We start from the raw sequence: 27,679 nt of genomic DNA, 5'->3' as shown, positions 1-27,679 counted from the left end.
AGTTCACAGTACTGCCCCGCATTAACAACACACTTATTAAATAGGGAAGTGTATACACTGTTTTCAACAATCAACTTTAGCCAATCTGACCTTTTTCCAAAGCGTTATTGTTTGTTTTGAAACTTTTAATCCAATAAGAGCCTCTGTCGATGCCATCATGAATTCAGATGTGTTTATTTTGGAGCCTACACCAGCGCCTTTTTTGTTTGCTCTTTCCGGCAATTCCCCAGTGAGGAAGCCCCTGGAGTAAAGTCTTTCGCTACCGTCGGCACTGGAGGGGTGAGAGCTGTAAGAGGGAGAATTGGGAACGGCATGGGGTTGGCCACTCCAGCACTTGAGCAGTTTTCTTCTGCGTTAGGAAGCATGAGGAGAGGGGAACTAACTAAAGGGTAAAATGTCACTGAGGAACTTTGGAGAAGAGGGGGACAAGACGTCGGGCGGGGGAGCCAGCGCTCAGGTGAGAACTAAGAAGGGGGCGGCGCCCGGGGACCGGCTCCAGGCGGCGGCGGGCGGGGAGCCGCCGCGAGGTGGGTGTGCGTATCTGGGTGTGTCCCGTCTGCGGTGGGGGAGGGGGCCACCCATCCCGGGGTCCTGAGGGAGGGGCCCCGCGAGGGGGCGGGTCCGGCAAATCAGCCCGGCCGGGGGCCAAGGGGGTGGAAGGTCGCCCGGTGCCTGGAGGCGGGATGAAGGAAAGTAGCTGAGCGCCCCAGGAGCGCGCTGCGGCGGAGGGCGGGCGAGGTGACCCCGGTGCAGGGAAGTGGCACTGGGGTGTGGGGCCCGAGTCCAGTCAAGGAGCAGCACCTACCTCCGGGGGTGGAAATGGGCCGGAATGGGCCGGAACACCGTCCCGGAAGTGAAACCCCCCACCCCCTCCCACGGAGCGGGCGACGTGCCGGAAGGAAATCACTCAGCCTTACACCGCCCCCCTTCCCCCACCCCCAGAGCTTTCCTTGCCTCGCGCCCCCTCCCCTCTCTGCTCTTCCTCCTCAGTCGGGAGGAGGACGGGAGCACGGCGTCACGTGGGCGTCATGTCTCCGCCCAAAATGGCGAGGAAGGGCGGGGAAAAGGGGCGGGTTTAGGGGGCGGGAAGAAGGTGGTGCTGGAGGAGGGAAAGATTGAGGGGGGTTAGGGGGAGGAGCCGAAGCGGACGCCGCCGGGAGCGTGCGTCGTGACGTCATCACAAGAACTCTTATATGCGGGAGCCCAGGCACCATATTGTCTTTTCGAGGTGGGAGCCGACTGTTGTGAGGTATGTTTTATCTTTGCGAATGTTGCGGGTTTTGGGGCCCTCCATCCTTTGTCAACTAAGGTCACCCTGAACTGACTGGGCCTTCTAAGCCAGTCGTGCGCCTTTGCAGGGCGTACAAGTTGAGGATGGTGGGGGATTGCACGTTTGGTGCATCCGTGACCTAAGCTGCGACTATGTTGTTCGGGTAGAACTGCGGAGAAGCCTCGGCTCTAGTGCCCTGCCTGTGATGAAGCCTGTGTTGGTAGGGACATCTGAGAGTAATGATGAATGCCAACCGCTCTGATGGTGGCACATGCCGAGTCACCCTAGTAAGCTATTGTTAAGGGCCGTGACCCGAGCCTCCATCAGCCGCCCGCCCTCAGGAAAGGCTGGCGGTGGGAGTCCACGTGCTTCTCTAAGTGCCTGCATTCCGCGCTGCCACCAATATTTCCATTAGTGTTTCTTTTTCCTTTTTTTTTTTTTTTTTTTGAGACCGAGCCTCATTCTGTCACCCAGGCGGGAATGCAGTGGCGCCATCTCGGTTCATAGCAACCTCGGCGTCCTAGTTCAAGTAGTTCTGCCCCAGCCTCCCAAGTAACTGGGACTACAGGCGCGCGCCCCCAGGCTAGGCTTTTATATTTCTAGTAGGTCTCATCATGTTGGCCAGACTGGTCTTGAACTCCTGACTTGGAGTGATCCACCAGCCGTGGTCTCCCAAAGTGCTGGAATTACTAGGCGTGAGCCACTGCGCCTGGCCGTTAGTGGTTCTTAACTGCGGGGGCAGTGCTCCTTTGTAACATTAAGTGTATTCTATACCTGTCGCTAGATAATGATATGTTACCTGCATCATTGATTTAAAAACGACATAAAGAAGCGTGGAACAATGAATGAAAATCTGTACCCGATCTCTTTAGGTATGGTGCTGGGTGTAGATGCAATGTGGCTCTCGATAGCACCTTATGGACAGGTAAGAATCGGGGAAAGTACGGTGGGAGAATGAAATCTAAGAGATGGTTTTAGCCTGTGATGCTTTAAGAGTAGTGGACAGAAGGGATTTCTGAAATTCTATTCTGAGGCTTTAATATTTAACAGCATTGATATTTAGCGTGACTGCAGTAAGGTTCATTCTCACTGTTCTGCTTGCATCTTTTTGTTTTCTAGTTGTGTCCCAAAGGAGGGATGACAATAGCTACTGAAGTAAGTTGAAAATTCCTTCAAAAAGATTTAAAGTCACTGGATGTGCCACAATGATGACAGTTTATTTGCTACTCTTGACTGCTAGAATGATGAGGAGCTTAACCACCATTATCTTAACTGAGGCACCCAAAATGGTGATTTGGGGAACATAGAGAGTACACCTAAGTTCACATGAAGTTTCTTCCCAGGTCCTAAAGAGCAAGCCTAACTCAAGCCATTGGCATACAGGTGAGAAACCTCTATATTGTACTTCTCACTTTTTGAGGGATTAGAAAATAGCCAAATGAATGATTTTATATATATTAGTGTTTTTCTCCCCACTTTTCAAATGAGAGTTTTGCTCTCATATTGATACTAAATTTAATACTGAGGAAAACGTGAAACCAGATACTATGATGGTTGCATAGTTCAGCAGATTGAATCATGAAGAAATGTACTGTGTGTCTGATGTGTCTGGGGTGGTTGCGGTTTGCTGTTACTAGTTAAGCAGTGTACCACCAATCTACCATTAAAATATTCTTTACTGACAATTTTGTATTAAAATTACAGGCATTAGACAGAAAATTAGAAGTTGAAATGGTAAGTAAAATTATATCCAAGTAAACAGGTAACTGGGCAAACTGCCTACGGCACAAATGGCTTTTTAGAGTTACCTCCTACCAGTGCTAAATGCATTAAATAAATGGCGGGTTCTTGTCCTGTTAATGATTAATAAGAAAGTTTGTAAATGCAGCCTAGATGATGATAAGCAAATACTGACTGAACATGAAGGTCTTAATTAGCTCTAACTGATTAAAGGCATTTGTTAGTTTTGGCAGGTGGGGGGAAACTCATCTGTGGCTATTCTAAGACCACTCTTAATTTTTAGGTGGAGTGCAACTTGTCTGGACCAGCTTTATTTTTCTGGTAAGTATTAATGAAAATGCTGATAGTGATATGCTTACTGCTGAGCTAATGGTTTAAGGCTTGGCTGATGAATACTGACTGTTTTCCTTGAACATGTTTGGAACAGTGTGTATTTTCCTTGAGCATGTTTGGAACGGGGTTTGTGTAATGATGTTGATCAAATGTCTGACCTGAAATGAGCGTGTAGACAGAAGGTAACACTGAAGAACCCTGTGACAGACAACTTTGAAAAGAGTTTAATGATGTTTAGCATTTTAATAGAAGGCCTCATTTGTATTCCACCTCCCGGTAACATTTTTATCTGTGGATGGCTTGCTTGGGTAAGGACATGAAGATAGTTCCTCTAGCTTGTTTGTTTCTGAAATGTGGTCTTACTAATTGATGACTGTTACACAGAGTTGTTTTGTTAGAAAATTTTGAAAAGTAGGCAGTATGAAAGTACTGTATTAAAGCAGTTATTTAAAAGCATTAGATAAGATATTTGAAAGTAAATATTTGAATATTGTTTACTTTGAAAAGTAAATGATATTCAGTGTAGGAAATGGTGTGAAACTTTTTCAGGTGCCGATGTTTGGAGACCTTTTAAAGGTATGTTTTATTGATGTTAACATGTTTATTGAGTGAGCTACTGTTAGTGATGATTTTAAAATTAAAGCAGATGGGAATCTCTCTGAAAGAAAATGGAGATTAATCTTAAACTGAAACAGTAGTTGGGAAATCTTTTAGAAATCCACCTATTACTTCTACCTGTTGGTAAAGGAGATTAAATTTCTGCAGGTATGGAGAGTCGACTTGACTACACCGTGTGGAGCAAGTTTTAAAGAAGCAAAGGTACAGCAGTCCCAAGTTGTTGTTGTTTTTTTTTTAATTGAGGCCAGAGTCTAGCTCTTGCCGGGAATGGAGTGCAGTGGCACTATCAGCTCACTGCAACCTCTGCCTCCCGGGTTCTAGGGATTCTCCTGCCTCATCCTCCTGAGTAGCTGGGATTACAGCCATGTGCCACCACGCCTGGCTAATTTTTGTACCGCCATGTTGTTCAGGCTGGTCTCCAACTCTTGACCTCAAGTGATCTGTGCGCATTGACCTCCCAAAGTGCTGGGATTACAGGCGTGAGCCACCGGGTCCCACCTCAAGTCTGGTTTTTAAAGTGTTGTAAAGCCGATACAATGATGATAACATAGTTCAGCAGACTAACGCTGATGAGCAATATTAAGTCTTTCGCTCCTATCTGATGTATCTGGCTGTAACATTCTAGTTTATGCCCTGAAAAGGGGAATATAGTCATTCTACAGTGTTTGGAGATTTTGGGTTACCCTTAATTGTATGCAAGTTGTCTTACTGTGTATTGTCCCTTAATTTCAGGACTCAGAATTCATGCTTGAAGAAATGCAGGTTAGTTTAAACTTTTAAGGAAATTTTTAAGGTGGCAAAAGGTTTTAGTGGCATATACACCTTAATCTGTAGATGGGAGTGATTAGCTGTTTGAAAGTTGAAATGTGACTGAAAAGGAAATTGAGTAGGGAAATTTTAAATGGGATTATTTTTCATCTTCAAACAGGCAGACCTGTTATCCTAAACTAGGTGAGTCAGCTTTTGGTACATGTGATAATTTTCAATGTAACCAATGATGTAATGATTCTGCCAAATGAAATATAATGATATCACTATAAAACCGTTCCATTTTGATTCTGAGGTTACTCTACTAACAAGCATCACACGTTTGTTTTTTGCCGTGATTAATATGTTGTCTTTGCTTTCAGGGTTTTTAATGACCACAGCAAGCAAGCATGTAGCTTTACCGCTTGAAAGGTGAGGATTGGAAATATTGGGACTATTATAATTGCAGAATACATGATGATCTCAGTCCAGCTTGAACTCTCTCACTGATTACCTGATGACAATAAAAGATCTGATATTCTGCATTCCCATGTAGCATTTTAATTGAAGTCTGGAAATGTGGCTAAAAGTCTGTCTTATTTTTTGAGACAGGGTCTTGCCTCATCCAAGCTGGAGTGCAGTGGCCCTTTGAAGCTTACTACAGCCTCAGACTTCTGGGCTCAAGTGATCCTCAGCCTCCCAATGGTCTTTGTAGACAGCCTGATGGAGTCTCATGGCACAAGAAGATTAAAACAGTGTCTCCAATTTTAATAAATTTTTGCAATCCATTTGGAGTGTATAGTATTTACTTTAAAAAGCACAGTGCTTTTCATCTGTTCATTCGTTGTAAGCATAAATCACATTCAAAGGCTATTATAACTCCATGGCATTTAACACTGCAGCCAGTTAAAATTTTATGGGTGTGGGGAAAAGAGATCAGACTGTTACTGTGTCTATGTAGAAAGAAGTGGACAGAGACTCCATTTTGTTTTGTTCTAAGAAAAATTCTTCTGCCTTGAGATGCTGTTAATCTGTAACCGTACCCCCAACCCTGTCCTTGCGGAGACTTGCTGTGTCAACTCAAGGTTTAATGGATTTGGGGCTGTGCAGTATGTGCTTTGTGAAACAAGTGCCTGAAGGCAGTATGCTTGCTACAGTCATCGCCATACTCTAATCTCAAGTACCCAGGGACACAAACACTGCAGAAGACTGCAGGGACCTCTGCCTAGGCAAGCTAGGTATTGTCCAAGGTTTCTCCCCATGTGATAGTCTGAAATATGGCCTCGTTAGGAAGGGAAAGACCTGATCATCCCCCAGCCCAACACCCATAAAGGGTCTGTGCCTGTGCTGAGGAGGATTAGTGAAAGGAAGGCAGGCCTCTGTCTCCTGCCCGTCCCTGGGCAATGGAATGTAAAACCCAATCGTATGTTGAGGTGGGACGTGCTAGCAGCAATGCTGCTCTTTATGCACTGAAAATGTTTATGGAGGTGTTTGTATATATGCACATCAAAGCACAGCACTTTTCCTTACTCATGACACAGATCTTTATTCATACGTCTTGCTGATCTCCCTACTATGACCCTATTGTCCTGCCACTTCCCGCTCTCTGAGATGGTAAAGATAATGATCAATAAATACTGAGGGGTCCCCGCGGGTCCTCCATATGCTGAGCGCTGGTCCCCTAGGCCCATTTTTCTTTATACTTTGTCTCTGTGCCTCTCTTCTCAAGTCTCTTGTTCCACCTATTGAGAAACGCCCACGGGTGTGGAGGGGCAGGCCACCCCTTCATATGGGTATTTCACAAGGTGTCTTATGCGTTAAAGTGCAGTATTTCCTAATTCCCCATATGAGCAAATTGTCACGTTTCATAGGCCTCTGTGCTAATTGGTTTTCAGCTTAAAGTATTGATGGAGCTACTTTTGAGAAAGTCATGGTGAGTCTGAGGCTGGGAAAATAAGCTATAGAAATGCCCAACTAGTGGTAGGAATTAATGGAATTGGGAAAATCTACAATCCATAGCCATGGTGATAGGTTTTTGGCAAGCAAGTGTTTAGGGATGCCAAAAGTGGGTATAAGGGGCACAACTGGTGTTTAAAGCAATCTGCCTCAGGGAAATGTAGGACCAAGGGGCCAAAATTCCAAGGTGGGTGGATTTTTGAGTGTCAGTACAGCTGTGGTTATAATGATGTTAGCAGTAATGGTTTTACAAATCTGAGTTTCTGGACTAAAGCGCTTTAGTCCCATTAATGATAATAAAACTTGTTTCCACTTACCCTCTGAATTCCTTTTTTTTTGAGACTGAATCCCTGTTGTCCAGGCTGGAGTGCAATGGCGTGATCTCAACCACTGCTCACTGCAACCTCCACCTCCTTGGGTTCAAGCGATTCTCCTCAGCCTCTGCCATTGCAACAGGCTCATTTTGGTATTTTTAGTAGAGACGAAACCCCGTCCTCCCAAAGTGCTGGGATTGCAGGCCTGAGCCAGTGTGCCTGGCCTCTTCTGGCTTTTTATACTTGATATTTTCTTCAGGACTCTCCCCATTGTGGTCATTTCACAATCTCATTGAAATGTCAGCTTATGCACTAAATGCATATAATTTTTGTAGATGGGGAATACATGTAAATTTTGTCTAAGAAAAAAGGCCTCCCCCTTCCCCAAATAAACATTCTTTCATTTCCTGGGGCCCACCCAAATGTTTCACACAGGTTGTAAAAAAACTAACACCTGGCTGGGTGCTGAGGTGAGCGGATCACCTGAGGTCAGGATTTCAGGACCAACCTGGCCAACATGGTGAAACCCCATCTCTACTAAAAAAAATTACAAAAAATCTAGCCGGGTGTAGTGGTGGCCTCCTGTAATCCCAGCTACTCCGGAGGCTGAGGTTGCAGTGACCCGAGATCGTGTCACTGCACTCCAGCCTGGGTGACAGGGTGAGACTCCGTCTCAAAAAAGAAAAGAAAAAGGCTGGGCGTGGTGGCTTATGCCTATAATCCCAGCACTTTGGGAGGCCGAGGCGGGTGGATCACATGGTGAGGAGTTTGAGACCAGCCTGACCAACATGGTGAAAGCCCCATCTCTACTAAAAATACAAAAATTAGCCAGGTGTGGTGGTGTGCACCTGTGATCCCAGCTACTCGGGAGGCTGAGGCAGGAGAATCGCTTGAACCTGGGAGGTGGAGGTTGCGGTGAGCTGAGATCATGCCACTGCTCCAGCCTAGGTGACAGAGCAAGACTGTCTCAAAATAAAACAAAAAACTAGCACCACCTACCGCAAATGGTTACCCTTTACTCTTCATGCGACCACCATTATCTGTGTTTTTTTCTTATTTCCCCCACAAGAATGTAAGCGCTTCAAGTTTATTCCTTAATGTTGAAAAAGATGAATGAAACTGCAAATGTGGTAGATCAGTTTTTGGGGAGGTACCAAAGACTGAAATTGGTAAAATACCTTGATTTAGAAGTGAAAAACGATGTTACATTTCAAAGTATCTTTTCACCAGGTGTGATGGCTCAGGCTTCGATACCAGCCTGGCCAACATGGCAAAACCCAGTCTCTACTGGAAAAAAACGAAAATTAGCCGGGTGTGGTGGTGTGGGCCTGTAGTCCCAGCTACTCTGAACCCTGGAGGTGGAGGTTGCAGTGAACCAAGATTGTGCCACCTCACTCCAGCCTGGGCCTCCTAGGCTCAAGTGATTCTCGTGCCTCAGCTACCTGAGTAGCTGGGATGACAGGTATGTGCCACCACACCTAGCTTTTTTTTTTTTTTTTTTTTTTTTGTATTTTTAGTAGAGATGGGGTTTCACCACGTCAGCCAGGCTCGTCTTGAACTCCTGGCCTCAAGTGATCCAACCACCCCACCATCCCAAAGTGCTGGGGTTACAGGTATGAGCCATTGCGTCCAGCCAAGTTCTATTTTTGTTCCCTCTTTTTTTTTTTTTTGAGATGGAGTTTCGCTCTTGTTGCCCAGGCTGAAATGTAGTGGCACAATCTTGGCTCACTGCAACCTTCGCCACCCAGGTTCAAGTGATTCTCCTGCCTCAGCCTCCCGAGTAGCTGGGGATTACAGGCATGCGCCACCATGCCTGGTTATTTTTGTATTTTTAGCGGAGAGGGGGTTTCACCATGTTGGCCAGGCTGGTCTCGAACTCCTGACCTTGTGATCTGCCCACCTAGCCTCCCAAAGTGCTGGGATTACAGGCGTGAGCCACCACATCCAGACTCTTGTTCTCCCTTTTATATATAAGTGTGATTTTCTGAATCAGAAAACTTTGACAGGCATATTAAAGGATTTAAGTTGTATGTAGTGGCTAACGTCTGTAATCCCAGCGCTTTGGGAAACCAAGGCGGGGGGGATTGCTTGAGTCCAGGAGTTCAAGACCAGCCTGGGCAACATAATGAAGCTCTGTCTCTACAATTAAAAAAAAAAAAAAAAAAAAAGTGAGCCGGGCATGATGGTGCATGCCTGTAGTCCCAGCCACTCATGAGACTGAGGTGAGACGATCGCTTGAGCCCATGAGGTTGAGGCTGCAGTGAGCTGTGTTCACACCACTGGACTCCAGCCTGAGTGACAGGGTGAGATGTTGTCTCAAATAAAATAAAATATTTAAAAATTGGATTACCTTATTCAGCAGTTGTTTAGCAGTTTTGGAATTCTAGTTGTTAGTAGACCATGAGTACATGTTATTTTGATATGCTGTGTGACAAAATGGGAAGTATGCATGAAGCACGTCTGCCACAAAGTATGGATTTCTAGATATTTTTTCCCCTAGAAAAAGTAGTTACAATTGTTTGAGATACAAGGTGAACTAGCTGCTTTTTTCACAGAACATTTTTAGTTGAAAAAAATCTGACAAATTACTCATATTTTAGGGGTAATTTTGGCAGAGACTTGCTCAAAAAAGAACAAGTAAGCTTGGAAAAAACTGATGGTATTTGTTGCCAATGATAAAACTCAAGCTTCCAAATGAAACTTAAAATTTTGGAAGGCTTGTATACACCTCTGTGCCCTTATAGCTTCCTCAGACTTAAAAGATTTTTGTAATGAGATTGATGATAATATTAATTAATGGTATTTTATTTTAGACATTGTATATCCAAATGTGTCAACATTTGGAAGATTTGCATAACTCAGTGAACCAATTATTTTCCAAATGATCAATGACTGGACTGGTGTTACAAATATCACACATAGGTAAAAATTATATTTAAATATAAGGTACACCAATGGGCTTTAGAAAAGCTCATCAATATGATTTCAGAATCCACATTGCAACTAACCTTTAAGGAACTCTACTACTTGTCATATTTTGGTGTGGTATCAAAGAGAATATCCATAATTATCAGAGAAAGCTATTAAAATACTCCTCCCTTTTCCAACTTTATATTTGAGTGGGGCGAGATTTTCTTCATATACTTCAACCAAAACAGCGTATAACAGATGGGATACAGAAGCAGATATCAGAATCTCGTGTCTTCTATTAAGCCAGAAAAAAAATATTTGCAGAAATACAAAACAACATTACTCTTCTTTTTTTTTTTTTTTTTTTTGAAAATACTTATTTTTAAAACAAAAACATGGCTGAGTATGGTGGCTCACGCCTTTGTAATCCCAGCACTTTGGGAGGCTGAGGCAGGCAGATCACCTGAGGCCAGGAGCTTGAGACCAGCCTGGCCAACATGGCAAAACCCCATCTCTACTAAAAATACAAAAATTAGCCAGGCGTGGTGGTGGCCACCTGTGGTCCCAACTACTCAGGAGGCTGAGGCAGGAAAACTGACTGAACCTGGGAGGTGGAGGTTGAAGTGAGCCGAGATCGCAACACCACACTCCAGCCTGGGGAACAGAGTGAGACTCTGTCTCAAAATAAAGTAAAAACTTGCTATTTGTGTTAACATGTAATGGGTTATTTTAAAATGAATTAAACTTTTTAAAATCATTAAATCAATAATTAATTAATTAAATAGGCTGAGGCAGGAGAATCACTTGAACCCAGGAGGCGGAGGTTGCAGTGAGCCAAGATGGCGCCACTGCACTCTAACCTGGGCAACAGAGTGAGACTCCGTCTCAAAAAAAAAGAAAAAAGTTATAAATCAAAAGAATTTCAAGGCAGAAGTGAAGACTGAGTAGAAGAAAACAATTTCAAAATCACTGATCAAGACCTTGTTCTCATTTTATATATTTTTTTGAAATGGAGTCTTATTCTGTCGCCAGCCTGGAGTGCAGTGGCGTGACCTCGGCTCACTGCAACCTCTGCCTCCTGGGTTCAAATGAGTCTCTTGCCTCAGCCTCCTGAGTAGCTGGGACTACAGGCATGCGCCACCATGCCTGGCTAATTTTTGTATTTTTAGTAGAGATGGGTTTCACCATGTTGGCCAGGATAGTCTCGATCTCTTGACCTTGTGATCCATGCGCCTCAGTCTCCCAAAGTGCTGGGATTACAGGCATGAGCCACTGCACTCAGCCTCATTTTATAATTATTATTAAAACTTTTACGTGTATGATTAGAACTTAAAATCACAATGAGTTTTGGTGTTCACTTTTTTGCACATTTGAGGTTAATCTAAGGTGGATTAGAATTTTCAATTACTTATAATTGAGATAAAATAGTGTTCAGTGATTAATAATATCTTTGTTATCTTTTTTTTTGAGATGGAGTCTTGCTCTGTCACCCAGGCTGGAGTGCAATGGCACCATCTTGGCTCATTGCAACCTCCATCTCCCAGGTTCAAACAAACCTCACGCCTCAGCCTCCCGAGTAGCTGGGATTACAGGCATGCGCCACCATGCCCTGCTAATTTTTGTGTTTTTAGTAGAGACAGGGTTTCACTATGTTGGCCAGGCTGGTGTTGAACTCCTGACCTCAAGTGATCCACCCACCTCGGTCTCCCAAAGTGCTGGGATTACAGGTTTGAGCCACCACTCCCGGCCAATAATATCTTTAAAACTAAAAATGTAAACAGAAAATTGGTAAGTAAAATGACTTTTACTATTGATGTCAGTTTTGTTTAATCTGAAACTAAATATATAGAGATATATCTACCTATTTATGGATGGATAAGATCATCTCACATTTCTGGAATGCTTTATAGTTTTTCAGAGTACTTTTATTCACTTATCTTCCATATATGTTATCTCCTCTGATTCCAGCAATAAAAGCCCTGTGAGGTAGCCAGGGCAAGTATGTATTTTACACATTAGCAGGAAGAGAGGCTAAGAGAGGTTTATGTAACTTGCTCAGGCTGAAAAAAAATTTGTGACTCTCATTTCAGTGATGTTTTCTGCATTATTATAAAATATGCTACTCATTACATTATGTTGATGGTTGAAATGTCATTATAAAGCTTAATTTATATGATTCTCTTGATGAGGATTATGAAGCAAACTATCAACTCACTAGTTTACAGGGGCAAGCATTTTCCCACATTTCACACATGATCTGATTACCTCTGTCGTAAGTGAATAATCTACTATCTGGGTATGAAAAACATGATTTGAAAACACTAAACCACTATATTATTCCAACAAAGAACCATCTTTCACACCTAAGTAAAAAGGAACTTCAAAAAAAAGTCCTAACCAAAAAAAAATCCGAATGATGCATGAGATCGAGTCAAAATTGAGTATCTTCTGTTTCTTCATTGTGGTGAAGAATGTTGCCTGGATTCCTTCCATCTAAAGACTTGATTGTCAGACCTGTGGCAGAACTCTAGATCTGATTTTAGCCTTGGGGAAGCAAAGAGGACAAAACCTAAAAGCTCAACTTCCTGCGTGGTATACAAAACCTAAAAGCTCAACTTTTTGGATGGTATGCATGACTCAATGAGCTCTTTCTGCTTTGGAGTCTGTTGGCCAGGAGACTCGGATATGATAGGGCTTCAGTTCCTCAGAAGGGATAGAATCTGGGGCATTACTCATGAGGTCATGTCCCCGAAAGGACTTTGGGAAGGCTATGACATCTCTGATGCTTGGAGATCCAGTGACAAGGCATATCAGTCTGTCTAACCCTGTAAGTAAAATACAAAGATAACAGATGAGAAATGTAATCTAATGTTGGAAACAACTTAGTTTTCTGTAAAAGTTGTAGAGAACTTTTAAATAAGAATATTTAACAAACTGTAGTCAACCATAGTTCCCTACCTTTTTAGAGACCTTTTGTTTGTTTGAGAGGTTCTTTTCTATCTCATTCTGGAAAAGTATTCAGGACTAATGTTCACATGCTACTTGGATTGTCACAGCGATTAGCGTTCCTAGCAAAGGCTTACTAAGGGCCCTAAAACAGATTCAACAATATATTTGGTGCTTGGCAGGGAACTCCATAAACACAGAAGGAAGTCCCTATTGTTGGGGCCTACAATCTAGGTGAGCTTTCTAGAATTTCTTACTCTTCCTTGCTTTGACAAAACAAGCAAAGTGAGTAACCGTGGCAATCAGAAGGACACTGGCATATTCCTGTTTTCATACAAGCTGAACATTACGGAGCAGTGCTTTCCAGACTCGAATGAGTGCGTCTGTGAGGCCATGGGATTTGAACAATATTGACTTAAGATCTGCAGTTTTAAGCTATTAATGATCTTTCAAATGCAAATTATCACTTAAATTATATCTTTATAACTGTTAAGATATATTTTAAAAATATATTACTGAAATTTCAACAGAAACTTACATTCTCATAGAACTCTTGGACTCATCCCTCCACCTCTACCAACACAAACTGAGAACCTGAATTTGAGACAGTGCAATGGAATTCAGTTTAGCTTATAAGAGGAAAAGTTGTTTACCTAAGGCAATTCCTCCATGAGGGGGTGCCCCATAATCTAAAGCCTGGAGCAGATGGGAGAGCATTTTCACATCCTCCTGAAAGTCAGAAGATAATTCAGTGTAAATATATTTTGAAGGTCCACTAAGTGCCACCATGTAGGCTTAGATGATAAAGGGGAAACAAAGTTGAGTTTTAAATCACCTAAACCTGACTTAACCAGTAATAAAAACTTACTGGAAAAGTGTAAAGAAAAAAATTACCTTAAGTGATTTACAGGTTAGCAAGGGAAAAAGACAAGTCATAGATGATTATAACATGTACAAAAATGCCTGGTGTTCAGTAAATGCAGCTTTTACTGTATTCACAATGCGAACAGAGTGAGACCAAACGAGGACATGGAGATGAAAAGCAGGAAACTCTCCTGTCACAGAGACCAAGGGAAGAGAGCATTACTAAGTGGGCAACATTGTCAAATGCTGCTGGGAGGAAGGAGAGCTTAAGGGCCAAGAACAGGACACTGGATTTGGTGATTTTGTGAGTAACTTTTGTGGGGCAGTATGTGTAGAAATGTTGAAAGTGTGTTAGGAAATGGTTCTCCAACCAGGCTACAAATCAGGATCAAGTGGGAAGCTTCAAACAGAGGCCAAAGCCTCATGCTTAGAACTTTTTTATTCAGTTGGTCTGATGTGTAGCCAAGGCACCAGTGGTTTTTTTTAATGCTTTCCAGGTGATTTGATTGTAAGGTACAGCAGGGTTGAGAACCACTGTTTAGGGAAGCAACAGAAGTAATGTATTCTAGGCCAGGTGCAGTGGCTCACACCTGCAATCTCAGCACTTTGGGAGGCCGATGCAGGCAGATCACCTGAGATTGGGGGTTCAAGACTAGCCTGGCCAACATGCAAAACTCTGTCTCTACTAAAAATACCAAAAAAAAAAAAAAAAAAAAAAAAAGCTGGGCATGATGGTGCGTGCTTGTAGTCCCAGCCACTCGGGAGGCTAAGGCAAGAGAATCACTTGAACCTGGGAGGCGGAGGTTGCAGTGAATCAAGATCACGCCACTGCACTCCAGTCTGGGTGACAAAGTGAGACTGTCTCAAAAAAGTAATCTTACTGACTCTTGAAAAGTTTGACAATGAGAGGAATGAAAAAGATAGGCTGAAAACTGCTGACTGGAAGCTGGGCTGGGCAGGAGGAACGCTTGATCCCAGGAGTTTGAGGCTGCACTGAGTTATGATCATGCCATTGCACTCTAGCCTGGGTGACAGAGTGAGACTCCATCTTTTTAAAAACAAACAAACACACAAAACCCAACGGGTGATCGGAGGCTTTGACTTGGCAGGAGAAAAGTTAACAGATTTCGGCTGGGTGAGGTGGCTCACACCTGTAATCCCAGCACTTTGGGAGGTCAAGGCGGGTGGATCTCTTGAGGTCAGGAGTTCGAGACCAGCCTGGCCAACATAGTGAAACCCCGTCTCTACTAAAAATACAAAATAGCCGGGCACGGTAGTGCGCACCTGTAATCTTAGCTACTCAGGAGGCTGAAGCAGAAGAATCGCTTGAACCCAGGAGGCGGAGGTTGCAGTGAGCCAAGATTGTGCCACTGCACTCCAGCCTGGGTGACAGAGCAAGACTCTGTCTCAAAAAAAAAAAAAAAAAGTAACGGATTTCACAATGCACATCAACTTTAAGGACACTGAAGGCTTAAAGCTAAAGGAGTCATCTCATGGTCTGAGTTCCCCAATCCTGCTCTTACATGTGAAGTTCTATCCTACCTCACACTTGTCAGTTAATCCCACAAAATGATCTTTCAGGACCAGACTCTCTCAGACCTTTCCCTTTCTGAAACCTACCCAAGCCTTCTACAGCATCACCAACAAACTTCAAATTCTTAGGTCTTCCCCTGTACAGACTCCTCTTTTTCTTTTAAAAATCCTGATTACTCCATTATCACTAAAATATATCCCTGCCTTAAATATAGCTAAAGTAGTATCTAATTAAGTGATATAAAATCTTTTCAAACGTCTCTTTCTCTAACATTATCAACATTTTTAGTTACTTCAGACTGCATGGTTTTCATTTGATTTGATTTTTTTTTTTTTTAAGCTGCATGGTTTTTTTAAAGCAGGGTAGTGGTTAGGAACATGGGCTTAAGAGCCACCCCGCCTGGATTCAAATCCTGACTCTGCTTACTTTTGTACTGTTGCTTTGGCAAGTTAAGTAAGTTGCCTCAGTAAATCTCATCTTTAGAGTGGGCAGAAGAAAGATATTTATGTGTTCTATTATAATAAGGGTATTTAATATGCACTATTAATTAGTACTTAAATAGTGCTGTTTAATAGTGCTATGTGCCAGATACTATTTAAGCATTTAATATTATTATTTACTTTTAATATTATTTACTTTTCCAAGTCCTACATTTACGGTAGAGAGAGCTGATGCTTTTTGTATCTTGTGAATCCTCCATTCATAACAAATGTTTAATAAAATAGGCCGATTTAAGTCAGATGCAGTGGTTCATGCCTATAATCCCAGCACTTTGGGAGGCCGAGCTAGGAGGACTGCTTGAGGGCAGGAGTTTGAGAGCAGTGTGAGCAACATAGGGAAAACTTATCTCTTCAAAAAATTAAAAAAATCAGCCAGGCATGGTGGCATGTGCCTGTAGTCACAGCTACTTGGGAGGCTGAGGTGGGAGGATGGCTTAAGCGCAGGAGATTGAGATTGCAGTGAGCTATGAATGCACCAGTGGACACCTGCCTGGGTGACAGAATATCTCAAAAACAAAAACAAACAAGCAAACAACAACAACAACTCAAAACTGAAAAATATTCTGGTAAAAAAAGAAGCCCAGGACAGCAGATGATGTTTGTTACCTTTAGTAAAGTTGCCAGGATATAACGCTGTAGCTCTGCATTGTGAATTCGAATCGAACCACCTCCTATTTCATTGCCATTTAAAACCAAGTCATAGTGTTGGCTACGGGCCTAGAAGATTCACAGAGACCGATGTTAGAGAAAATGTCTGGTTTTTTGTTGTACAGGTTAAAGACCCTGTAGATTCTTAAAGACAATGTATTAACTACTAACTCAACTCCACAATTTCTTCTGGGGCTTCCAAAACTAGGTCCTATCTTTCATCAGACCTTGAAGACTGAAGATCTTTGCCTTTATATACACATTTCCTTTTAATTTGGAAGTATAGATATACCTTTTTGGGCTCAGTGTACAGGAGGTGTATGTCACTGGGGTGGGGAGCAGTAAATGGGTGGTGGGCCGATTCCAGCTCTCTGGGATTTTCCTCCTTGGGGAGGAAGAGTGGGAAATCTACCACCCAAAGAAAAGAGAACAGAGTGGGGTCACGGAGCACCATTCCTCTTGTTTCTAGAAGGTCAGCACATTCCAGTCGTAATTTTCCCAACAAAGAGCACTGCAAACAGAAGACATAAACATTGAGTTAACTTCTTTACAGAGCAGGCAGGAAAAGACACAGCCTGGATTCTGAAGCCAGGCCATTCTCTAGGAAAGGATTAGCCAATTAACAGGATGCCCTTTGCCTCTCAGGACACAATGATCTGAGGATGAGTCTGATTGCAACAAGGTTGAGAACAATCATCAGACGCAACTAATTGGGTGAGTACCGAATAACTCGGTGATTAAGAGCACAGGGAACAGCACTTTGTAGACCTGGGTCTGAATCTCAGTGTGGCTGATTACGAACTTCTCTGTACCCTTTTTCATTGTAAAATGGGGATAAAAATATCAACTCCAAATGACTGCTGTGAAGCTTAAGTGAGATAATGTACATAAGGTGCAGGACCTGACAAAGTATGTGAGTGGTAGTCATTCTGATTATTCCTCACTTCTCTTGAAGGAGTTGGTAAGTGTCTGGCACACTGTTAATGTTCAGTGAAGGCTGGCTATCACTACAGGTAATGCGGATTAGAGGTCCATTTAAGAGTGTGGCTGGGTGCAGTGGCTGACACCTGTAGTCCCAGCACTTTGGGAGGCCGAGGTGGGCGGATCACAAGGTCAGGAGTTCGAGATCAGCCTGATCAACATGGTGAAACCCCGTCTCTACTAAAAATACAAAAATTAGCCAGGCGTGGTGGCGTGCACCTGTAATGCCAGCTACTCGGGAGGCTGAGGCAGGAAAATCGCTTGAACCTGGGAGGAGGCGGAGGTTGCAGTGAGCCTAGATTGTGCCACTGTATTCATGGGTTAGAAATCCGACTCCTCCACTTCCTAGCTATGTGACTGTGAGCAAAATTTTAAGCTCTGTGCTTTACTTTTCTTATTTTTAAAATAGCAACAGTATCAGAACTTCTTTCATAGGGTTGGCATGAGGATTAAATGAGTTAATATATACAAAGTGCTTAGAACAGGGCTTGGCAAATACTAAGTGCTTAATAAGTGCTACCTATGTGGTGCAGGACTTCCCTGAGAAAGGACAGCTGGTTAGAACAGTGACATATGCCTAGAGACATGATAGGGTGTTATCTTGCAGCCCATTCTATCTTACATTTATGTCTACATAAGGGACCCTCATTGTGACATTTTCAGAATGTTAATGTTATTCCTCAAAAGTCTGGTTTCTAGCTCTCTTTCAAGGAGGGCCTTGTAGGAATCAGACCTATAACTTCCTGAGAATGAAACACCAGCTTGTTTAGTTCATACCAAGAGAATGTTTAATAATCAAATCAGTTTAGAACAAAATCTCATGTTCTTTTTTAAGAAATGCATTCATGGCCGGGCGCGGTGGCTCAAGCCTGTAATCCCAGCACTTTGGGAGGCCGAGATGGGCGGATCACGAGGTCAAGAGATCGTGACCATCCTGGCTAACGCGGTGAAACCCCGTCTCTACTAAAAAAAAATACAAAAAAAAAACTAGCCGGGCGAAGTGGCGGGCGCCTGTAGTCCCAGCTACTCGAGAGGCTGAGGCAGGAGAACGGCGCAAACCCGGGAGGTGGAGCTTGCAGTGAGCTGAGATCCGGCCACTGCACTCCAGCCTGGGCGACAGAGCGAGACTCCGTCTCAAAAAAAAAAAAAAAAAAAAAAAAAAAAAGAAATGCATTCATAATAAAATTTGGAAATAAATAGCTTTCTTCATTTTACTATTGTAGGGGAAGGGGAGACGGGGATTACATTTAGCTTTGAAGATGAACTCTGAAACTTTTTCTTTGCAAGAAACAATGATAAATGAAAATATAGATTAGAAGAAAGAACTTGATGAAGTACTAGTTAGACACACTATCATTTGGAAAAAACTATATACTAAAGTGAAAAAATAAATTTATATCATGCTTGATCTTTACAGTACTTTTTTAATATTCACGTTTGACTTTGTGCTATACTTTTCTATATTTTACAAAGATTCCTAAAGCTAATTCAGTCTTCCATATCCCCTGAAGACTCATGACTCAGCCAGTACATGATAGCACTCACCACCTACAGCTGCTGTTCTTGAGGAAAAAGGGGCCCACTTTGACCAAGTTGGTCCGGGGTGTCTGCCAGCCCACCAGCTCTCCAGTGGTCTGATCTGTCCTTCCACAATTTAGGAATGTATTATGTATAAAAGTTTGAGACTCCTAATTTTCTTCATTTGTGAAATCTTGACTCTGAAAATATCTTTTCATGATTATATGACTAATTTCACTACCCCTTAATCTAAGTGGCTTTTCTAATTAGAGTCAGGTCTAATCTATTTAATAAAGTAATGCCAATGGAGGCTGGCAGCTAATGAAAAAAATCCTTAGTTTTTTTTTTTTTTTTGAGACAGAGTCTGGCTCTGTCGGCCAGGCTGGAGTGCAGTGGCACGATCTCAGCTCACTGCAACCTCCGCCTCCCAGGTTCAGGTCATTCTCCTGCCTCAGTCTCCCGAGTAGCTGGGACTACAAAATACAAAAATTAGCCCACCACCATTCCTGGCTAATTTTTGTATTTTTAGTAGAGATGAGGTTTCACCACGTTGACCAGGCTGGTCTCGACCTCCTGACTTCAGGTGATCAGCCCACCTCAGTCTCCCAAAGTGCTGGGATCATAGATGTGAGCCACCATGCCCAGCCAACCCTTAGTTTTTATACAGCTCATTATAAAGTACTATAAGATTTATGCAGGCTGGGCGCGGTGGCTCACGCCTGTAATCCTAGCACTTTGGGAGGCTAAGGCGGGTGGATTGCCTAAGCTGAGGAGTTCGAGACCAGTCTGGGCAACACAGTGAAACCCCGTCTCTACCAAAATACAAAAAATTAGGTGTGGCAGTGTGCGCCTGTAATCCCAGCTACTCAGGAGGCTGAAGCAGGAGAATCTCTAGAACCCGGGAGATGGAGGTTGCGGTAAGCCAAGATCCCACCACTGCACTCCAGCCTGGACAACAGAGCAAACCTCTGTGTCTTAAAAAAAAAAAAAAAAAAAAAAAAAAAGATTTATGCAGAGCAGCTTCATTTTATGAATTAACAGTCTATAGTTCAAACATATACTATATACATAGGAGAGTAAGGCATTGTTCAGCATCAACAGCACTGATGGTTGGAAGTAATTTTTCTTACTGCTTTATTGTGCTCTCCAGCAGTTAGTAGGACCACATCTTCCTCTTGGGTGTCCATTAGTCTTATTAATTCCAATCTTTGCGATTCCATTATGAAGCTAGCAACTGGAGAATTCCAGTTTCTATTGGCGTTAAGGAATACAGGTAAGATTTCCTGTGTAAAAGAAAAAGACATATTTGTGTTTGTTTTTTTTTTCTTTAAACAGTAGGATTAATTTATCTTCTTATAGTACAAAGATTTCTGGTTCCCAATAGAAGAGAATTTAAAAGAGATTATCTCCCTGAACCCATTCAAAATGATACTAAGGGAATTTTATAAAGTGCACAGTGGCTGATGCCTGCAATCTCAGCACTTTGGGAGGCTGAGGTGGGTGGATCACTTGAGGCCAGGAGTTCAACACCAGCTTGGCCAACATGGTGAAACCCTGTCTCTACTAAAAATACAAAAATTAGCTGTGCCAGTTGTATGCGTCTGTAATCTTATCTACTCAGGAGGCTGAGGCATGAGAATCACTTGAGCCTGGAAGGTAGAGGCTGCAGTGAGCTGAGATTGGGCCATTGCACTCCAGCCTGGGTGACAGAGTGAGACTCAAAAAAAAAAAAAAAGTCATTTCAACATAATGAAAAAATGGGGGGATGAAGAATGGAGAGTAATAGCACATGATGGATTTCTGCGAATTTTTGGCAGATTGCAAGTGAACTGAGTAGGAATGATTAAAGAAGCAAGGTGCAGGAAGGTCTCGCATAAAGAACAATGGAGGTGGCCTCAGCACAAGAAGGAACTGATTTTACCCTGCAGAATTCTGGAGAGGCTCAGGACTCTTAAGCCTTGAGTGCCTAGGATAACAGACAGCGGCCTTGCTGCTCATGCTAAACTAAACCTAACCATTTACAAAGTCTCTGTAAGGATCTCGCGCTTCCAACCAGCTTTTTATTCTTTTTGAGATGGAGTCTCGCTCTGTCACCCATGCTGGAGCGCAGTGGCCTGATCTTGGCTCACTGCAGTCTGCCTCCCAGGTTCAAGCAATTCTCCTGCCTCAGCCTCCCTAGTTGCTGGGATTACAGATGTGTGCCACCATGCGCGGCTAATTTTTGCATTTTTAGTAGAGACGGGGTTTCACTATGTTGGCTAGGCTGGTCTCAAACTCCTGACTTCAAGCGATCTGCCTGCCTTGGCCTCCCAAAGTGCTGGGATTACAGGCGTGAGTCACTGCACATGGCCCCAACCAGCTTTTAAAATGCCCCATTCTTGAATATGTACAGATAACCAACAATCACTGCACATTGAAGAAACTCTGCAGCATTAAAAAAAAAAAAAAAAAAGACCAAGATAAACCCAAAAAATTAGTCCCAGAGAAAACATAAGTTAGGGACCAAAAGAGAACTTGAATCCTCAAAGGTACTCAAAAAGATATTTTATGAATAAAACCAGAATAAGATGCAGTGAAAAAAGCTCCTGGGGGGGAAAAAAAAAATTCAACAGAAGAGTTGAAGAAATCTCCAGGAAAATAGAACAAGACAAAGAAAATGGTGAAACATGACATGCCAAAGAAAAGAGGTTAAATTGGTTCAACATACAACTAGTAGAAATTCCAAAAAGAGGCTAGAAAAAATGATGAGGTCAAAATAGTTAGATAATAAAAGAATTTTCTACACATAATAAAAGAATTTTCTACACATAAAAAGACATAAACCTTCATACTGAAAGGGCTCTTCAAGTGTATAACACATTGAATGAAAAATGATCAAAAGGCAAATGAACTCTGAAATTTCAGAACATAAAGAATCAGAAGGCAAAATCTTCCAAAGAGAAAAAATCAGGTCTGCTATAATGGAGTAAATTCACACAAGCATCAGAGCATCAGACTTCTCATCAGTAGCAATACACGGGAGAAGAGAGTAAAGCAATGCCTTAAATGTTCTAAAGCTGTGCTGTCTAGTGATGCACTGTGGCTATGTACATTTAAATTAATTAAAATGAAATAAAGTAAAAAGTTCAGCCCTTTAGTTGTACTATCCTATTTCAAGTGCTCACTAGCTACATTGGCTAGCAACGACTATACTGAACAATGCAGACATAAAATGTTTCCATCATTACAGAAAGTTTTATTGGACAGCACTCTTCTAAGATGATATGGCTGTCAATTCAAAATTTTGTACTAAGCCAAATTATTATTAATCAAGTGTGAGGTTTTAAACATAAAGACATTTTGTAAGAACTCAGTAAGCTGATCTCTCACATGCTTTCTTAGGAAGTTACTTGACTACATACTCCAACACAACAAAGAAAGAGGAAAACCTGGGATCCAGGATGAGTTACTTCAACTCAAAAGAATGAAGAAAAGGTTCAGAAAGACAGCTGAGCAGAAGGTACAGAGTAACTAGGTGAAGTCTGTTTATGTGAGCCTTATCTCTCATCACAGGAAGTTAACAAGGTTTAAATGAATTAAGTAAAAAGAAGAAAGTATGTAGAGATATTTCCAAAAACAGAGATACTCTGGCAGAATACTAGGATGGATGTGGCAGGCTAGAGCAAATGATTATTGCATTTCATCATTAATGCTTCTTTATTTTTTGAACCATGTCTATGCCATATGTTGCTAAAAACACGTAAGATCTTCTAAAAGCAATCAGAAGCCAAATCAAGTTAAAACATTAATAAAAATAGTGGTAGTAGTACCCATTTCTTACATAAAAGTTCAGGGAATTAGGAAGGAAAAAGAAGAAAGAGAACAATGAAAGAAGAAAATGTAATAATAGTCCCATCAACTGAAGGCTGCCAAAGTTAACCTTCAGGCTTATTTCCTGGTCCTATGGTTCTTAGATGCAGATTTTATACACTAATAAAATAAAAATTGGAAGATAAAGGGTTGCCAATTTTTAATTTTATAAAGAAACGGCATATTTCATCCCCCCACTCCCCCCATCACCAACAGAGAGATAAAGGATAGTTCTTTAAATTTGTTTAACTTTATGAAGCTTTATAAAGCTTGTTATATTGCCCTGACTTTTCTGATTTTGTCTCAACCCATTTTGGAAACCACTATCCCAATCTTTTTTTCTTATATAAAAATCTACTTATTGTTCTTTGTGCTTGAAGTATGAGGCTTGGGAAATGGTGGTAGAGGTAGGTAGTCCATTTTCAATATACAAATACAATGTTTTTACATGGTTATAATCAGTATAAATATAATTCTATAGCCTCCTTTTCTTACATATCATTATAAGAGCATTTTTCCTCTATTAAGTCTTAGAAAACAAGATTTTAAAAAGGAACTTTAATATTAATTCCTTTGATTATATCATACTTTATTTAATTACTCCCATATGGTTTCATTTTATTCCTGTTATCATACCTAAGATTCTTTCCTTTTTTTTTGAGACAGGGTCTCACTGTGTCACCCAGGCTGGAGTGCAGTGGAATGAACACAGCTTACTGCAGCCTCCGTCTCCTGGGCTCAAGTGATGGGCTCAAATCCTCCCACCTCAGCCTCTCAAGTAGTTGGGATGATAGGTGTGTGCCACCACGCCCAGCTAATTTTTTTTCTGTTTTTTGTAGAGACGAGGTCTCACTATGTTGCCCAGGCTGGTCTCAGACTTCTGGGCTCCAGTGATACTCCCACTTTGGGCTCCCAAAGTGCTGGGATTACAGGTATGTGCTCCCATGCATGGCCGGATCCTTTCTTTCTTTTTTTTTTTTTAAGAGACAGGGTCTTACTCTGTCACCCAGGCTAGAATGCAGTGGCATGATCATAGCTCACTGCAACCTTGAACTCCTGGGCTTGTGAGTCTCCTGCCTCAGTCTCCCAAGTAGCTGGGACTACAGACAGACATGTGCTACTATGCCCAGCTAATATTTAATTTATTTATTTAGAGACTGTGGCCCAGGCTGGAGTACAGTGGTGTGACCTCAGCTCACTGCAACCTCCACCTCCTGTGTTCAAGCGATTTCCTGCATCAGCTTCTCAAAGTAGCTGGGATTACAAGTGTGCACCACCACACCTGGCTAATTTTTTGCTTTTTTTTTTTTTTTTTTTTTTGAGACAGAGTCTTGCTCTGTTGCCCAGGCTGGAGTGCAGTGGCCCAATCTCAGCTCACTGTAAACTCTGCCTCCCGGGTTCACGCCATTCTCCTGCCTCAGCCTCCTAAGTAGCTGGGACTATAGGCCCCTGCCACCATGCCTGGCTAATTGTTTTGTATTTTTGGTAGAGATGGGGTTTCACCGTGTTAGCCAGGATGGTCTCGATCTCCTGACCTTCTGGTCTGTCTGCTTCGGCCTCCCAAAGTGCTGGGATTACAGGCATGAGCCACTGCGCCTGGCCAATTTTTTTTTTCCAAGATGGAATCTTGCTCTGATGCCCAGGTTAGAGTGCAGTGGCACAATCTTAGCTCACTGTAGCCTCAAACACCAGGCTCAGGTGATTCTCCCACCTCAGCCTCCTAAGTAGCTGGTACTAGGGGTGCAACAGGGCAGCATGGTGGCCTGAGCCTGTAGTCCTAGCTGCTTGAGAGAGAGGCAGGAGCATTGCTTGAGCCTAAGAAATCAAGGCAGCAGTGAGCTATTATGGCACCACTGCACTCCAGCCTGGGCAACAGAATAAGACCACATCTCCAAAATAAATATATAAATAAAATAAAAAATAAATAAAGGCAGAAGAATGATCTGAAATAACAAGATGCTCAAAACTAATGATAATGATAGTTTAGTTAACAATAGTTAAAAATATTGAATCTCTATGAGGAAAAAAACCGCTCTAATTAACTCCTTACCTGATTAAAATGGTCAGCTGCAAATTTTCTGATGGATTCAATGTCTTTCCTTTTTAAGTATTTCTGATGAAAGAAAAATCAAAGTAAACTTGTCATTATGACACTTAGCTTCATAAACATGGTTATGCGATCAAATGACAAACAAATATATTTTGTGTCTTCCTATTACAATAGTAAGATTTAATAAAAATTCAGTGTCTGGGCTGGGCACGGTGGCTCATGCCTGTAATCCCAGCACTTTGGGAGGCCAAGATGGGTGGATTGCTTGAAAGTTGGGAGTTCAAAACCAGCCTGACCAACATGGTGAAACCCCATCTCTACTAAAAATACCAAAATTAGTTGGGTGTGGTGGCAGATGCCTGTAATCCCAGCTACTCGGGAGGTTGAGGCAGGAGAATCACTTGAATGCAGAAGGCAGAGGCTGCAGTGAGCCGAGACTGTGCCACTGCACTCCAGCCTGGGTAACAAAGTGAGATTCTGCCTCAAAAAAAAAAAAAAAAAAAAAATCAATTTCTGCTACCAAATGACACATTTTTAAAGCTTGTTACAGTGCTTATTTTTTCCAGTTATGCAACTTTTTTTTTTTTTTTTTGTGATAGAGTCTAGCTCTGTCACCCAGGCTGGAGTACAGTGGCGTGATCTCAGCTCACCGAAAACTTCACCTCCCAGGTTCAAGTGATTCTTCTGCCTCAGCCTCCCAAGTAGCTGGGATTACAGGTGCCCACCACCACGCCCAGCTAATTTTTGTATTTTTAGTAGAGATGGGGTTTCACCATGTTGACCAGGCTGGTCTTGAACTCCTGACGTCATGTGATCTGCCCGCCTTGGCCTCCCAAAGTGCTGGGATTACAGGTGTGAGCCACTGCCCTGGGCATGCAGCTCTTATTGCAAATAGCTGTGAATGTATTCCACAGAAGACCCTTTATATCTAATATGCAGGATAAATGTTCAACATGAATGTCTACAACTGAATTGTGAAAGAAAACTTTCAGATCAATAAAAGGATTCAGAATTTGATTATTTGAGGTTTCTTAAAATTCTATCTTTTTTGAAATTATCTCAATGTCTTTCAAATGAGACATTATGGTTATCATGTTACATAACTTGGAAGCGATCCAAACACTTACACAGTTTGATGTTTTGGGGTGTATTCCCCCTCCCTTCGAGAGCATGATGTCTTATCAGATCCCCTATGTGAGAACTTGGAGTCAACTCCCTCTTCCCCCCAGGAATGTTACCTCAAACCTTATCATAATACCCATGTGTGAATTACTGACCTCAACTACTGGACTTCAAAAATACATATAAACTTAAGAGTTCCACAGACACTTTGATAGCACATGCTGTGATGGGATATACTCTGTCAACTGCTTCTACAGCCAAGAGATGGGTGACACCGTTAGCCTTGGAGGTAATCTCTGAAGCCTCGCCCACCCACACTGGCACTGCCCTCTAGCATCGAGGGACCTTAGGTGTAGTCTATACTGTGGTGGTCAAACCAGCTTCTCCCAAGAACTGCTCATGTAAGAGTACACCTCAAACTTTAATTAGACTTTACTTTCCCCAGAGGACTACTTCCATCCTAATAGAGCAAGTGGACTTTAATAATTTTGGAACTCACTCACTATGTGATTAATGCCCCTCAGCTACTGTTTTCCCTGTGAGGATTGTTCATGTTATTCTCTTTTTTTTTTTTTTGAGACGGAGTCTCACTCTGTCGCCAGGCTGGAGTGCAGTGGCGTGATCTCGGATCACTGCAACCTCTGCCTCCAGGGGTCAAGTGATTCTCCTGCCTCAGCATCCCGAGTAGCTGGGACTACAGGTGCCCGCCACCACACCTGGCTGTTTTTATATTTTTAGTACAGAGGGGGGTTCCATAGTATTGGCCAGGCTGCTCTTGATCTCCTGACCTCGTGATCCACCTGTCTCGGCTTCCCAAAGTGCTAGGATTACAGGCGTGAGCCACTGCGCCTGGCTCTTATTTTCTCTCTTTTAAGTATTGTGAACCTAAGAAAATATTTTCTTTGTATGGCAATAAACCATGTGATTTGTGAAATCATATTTTAATCGTCTTATTTCTACCATAAGCCATGCATCATTAACTATATTCATGCGGCATTTAACTAGGTATGGGAGGTATAAAAAGATGAAAACATGATCCACACTCCTGCAGTTCTTATATGTACTTGAGAAAGAACAAACTTGAAATGGTATACATAATAATAGGCAAAATATCATACTGAGCTTACCTGAACATATTTCTTTTTTTTTTTTTTTTTTGAGACAGAGTCTTGCTCTGTCACCCAGGCTGGAGTGCAGTGGTGTGATCTCGTGCTCACTGCAACCTCTGCCTACTGGGCTCAAGTGATTCTACTGCCTCAGCCTCCCAGGTAGCTGAGATTACAGGCACCCACCACAATGCCCAGCTAATTTTTTTATTTTTAGTAGAGACAGGGTTTTGCCTTGGCCTCCCAAAGTGCTGGGATTACAGGCGTGGGCCACCGTGCCCAGCATGACAATAAATTACATTTTACTGGATATGTGAAGTAAATAAAAAGTAATGAGAGGCCAGGCATGGTGGCTTACACCTGTAATCCCAGCACTTTGGGAGTCTGAGGCGGGTGGATTACCTCAGGTCAGGAGTTCGAGACCGTCCTGGCTAACATGGTGAAACTCCATCTCTACTAAAAATACAAAGAAAACTTAGCCAGGCGTGGTGGCATGTGCCTGTAGTCCCAGCTACTCAGGAGGCTAAGGCAGGAGAATCGCTTGAACCCGGGAGGCGGAGGTTGCAGTGAGCCAAGATCGCAGCGCTGCACTCCAGCCTGGGCGACAGAGCAAGACTCCGTCTAAAAAAAAAAAAAAAAGAAAGTAATGAGACTGAGTTCTTACTCCGTTCTG

General features: G+C 42.5%; 2 protein-coding genes, 1 long non-coding RNA gene and 10 other non-coding genes across 19 annotated transcripts in view; 11 read left to right on the top strand and 2 right to left on the bottom strand.

The window, feature by feature from the left end:
- Positions 1–831, bottom strand: part of ZBTB37 (zinc finger and BTB domain containing 37) — a 34,533-nt gene extending 33,702 nt beyond the window's left edge. For both annotated transcript variants that reach the window (XM_078000253.1, XM_028850557.2), the window contains exon 1: positions 91–831. The gene's annotated coding sequence lies outside the window, so the exon portion shown is untranslated. The remainder of the gene's footprint in view (positions 1–90) is intronic.
- On the top strand, positions 114–26,834 carry LOC106994756 (uncharacterized). Of its 6 annotated transcripts, XR_013416484.1 has the most exons (14): positions 118–279; positions 359–1,249; positions 2,143–2,195; positions 2,390–2,425; positions 2,614–2,653; positions 2,975–3,004; positions 3,294–3,331; positions 3,893–3,919; positions 4,109–4,162; positions 4,694–4,723; positions 4,890–4,912; positions 5,092–5,140; positions 17,026–17,094; positions 25,378–26,834. It is a non-coding gene; the product is annotated as an uncharacterized LOC106994756 (long non-coding RNA). The 6 variants fall into 6 exon arrangements; XR_001441424.3 differs by lacking the exons at positions 17,026–17,094; positions 25,378–26,834 and adding an exon at positions 5,321–5,496 and having other exon boundaries at positions 114–279; XR_001441425.3 differs by lacking the exons at positions 17,026–17,094; positions 25,378–26,834 and adding an exon at positions 5,317–5,496.
- On the top strand, positions 1,462–1,541 carry LOC114675084 (small nucleolar RNA SNORD74). The gene has a single exon (XR_003726185.1). It is a non-coding gene; the product is annotated as a small nucleolar RNA SNORD74 (small nucleolar RNA).
- Positions 2,247–2,306, top strand: LOC114675215 (small nucleolar RNA SNORD75). The gene has a single exon (XR_003726310.1). It is a non-coding gene; the product is annotated as a small nucleolar RNA SNORD75 (small nucleolar RNA).
- On the top strand, positions 2,469–2,550 carry LOC114675031 (small nucleolar RNA SNORD24). The gene has a single exon (XR_003726123.1). It is a non-coding gene; the product is annotated as a small nucleolar RNA SNORD24 (small nucleolar RNA).
- Positions 2,813–2,880, top strand: LOC114675136 (small nucleolar RNA SNORD77). The gene has a single exon (XR_003726234.2). It is a non-coding gene; the product is annotated as a small nucleolar RNA SNORD77 (small nucleolar RNA).
- Positions 3,159–3,219, top strand: LOC114675086 (small nucleolar RNA SNORD44). The gene has a single exon (XR_003726187.1). It is a non-coding gene; the product is annotated as a small nucleolar RNA SNORD44 (small nucleolar RNA).
- On the top strand, positions 3,474–3,539 carry LOC114675137 (small nucleolar RNA SNORD78). Its single transcript, XR_003726236.1, has one exon. It is a non-coding gene; the product is annotated as a small nucleolar RNA SNORD78 (small nucleolar RNA).
- Positions 3,958–4,040, top strand: LOC114675042 (small nucleolar RNA SNORD79). The gene has a single exon (XR_003726130.1). It is a non-coding gene; the product is annotated as a small nucleolar RNA SNORD79 (small nucleolar RNA).
- On the top strand, positions 4,490–4,571 carry LOC114675087 (small nucleolar RNA snR60/Z15/Z230/Z193/J17). The gene has a single exon (XR_003726188.1). It is a non-coding gene; the product is annotated as a small nucleolar RNA snR60/Z15/Z230/Z193/J17 (small nucleolar RNA).
- Positions 4,951–5,027, top strand: LOC114675081 (small nucleolar RNA SNORD47). The gene has a single exon (XR_003726181.1). It is a non-coding gene; the product is annotated as a small nucleolar RNA SNORD47 (small nucleolar RNA).
- Positions 5,175–5,251, top strand: LOC114675036 (small nucleolar RNA SNORD81). Its single transcript, XR_003726128.1, has one exon. It is a non-coding gene; the product is annotated as a small nucleolar RNA SNORD81 (small nucleolar RNA).
- The window catches only part of DARS2 (aspartyl-tRNA synthetase 2, mitochondrial), a 41,665-nt gene continuing 25,777 nt past the window's right edge, over positions 11,792–27,679 (bottom strand). The window contains exons 12-17 of the mRNA XM_015123799.3: positions 24,779–24,841; positions 20,010–20,162; positions 16,673–16,891; positions 16,339–16,449; positions 13,488–13,563; positions 11,792–12,713 (exon numbers count right to left, since the gene is read on the bottom strand). Coding sequence (XP_014979285.3) covers positions 12,526–12,713; positions 13,488–13,563; positions 16,339–16,449; positions 16,673–16,891; positions 20,010–20,162; positions 24,779–24,841 — 810 coding nt within the window. The 3' untranslated portion in view covers positions 11,792–12,525. The remainder of the gene's footprint in view (positions 12,714–13,487; positions 13,564–16,338; positions 16,450–16,672; positions 16,892–20,009; positions 20,163–24,778; positions 24,842–27,679) is intronic.

This window comes from Macaca mulatta, chromosome 1, assembly GCF_049350105.2.
Source record: "Macaca mulatta isolate MMU2019108-1 chromosome 1, T2T-MMU8v2.0, whole genome shotgun sequence".
Classification (NCBI taxonomy): Eukaryota; Metazoa; Chordata; class Mammalia; order Primates; family Cercopithecidae; genus Macaca; species Macaca mulatta.
Note: the sequence above shows the minus strand (reverse complement) of the source record. Positions and strands in the feature narration are given on the sequence as shown.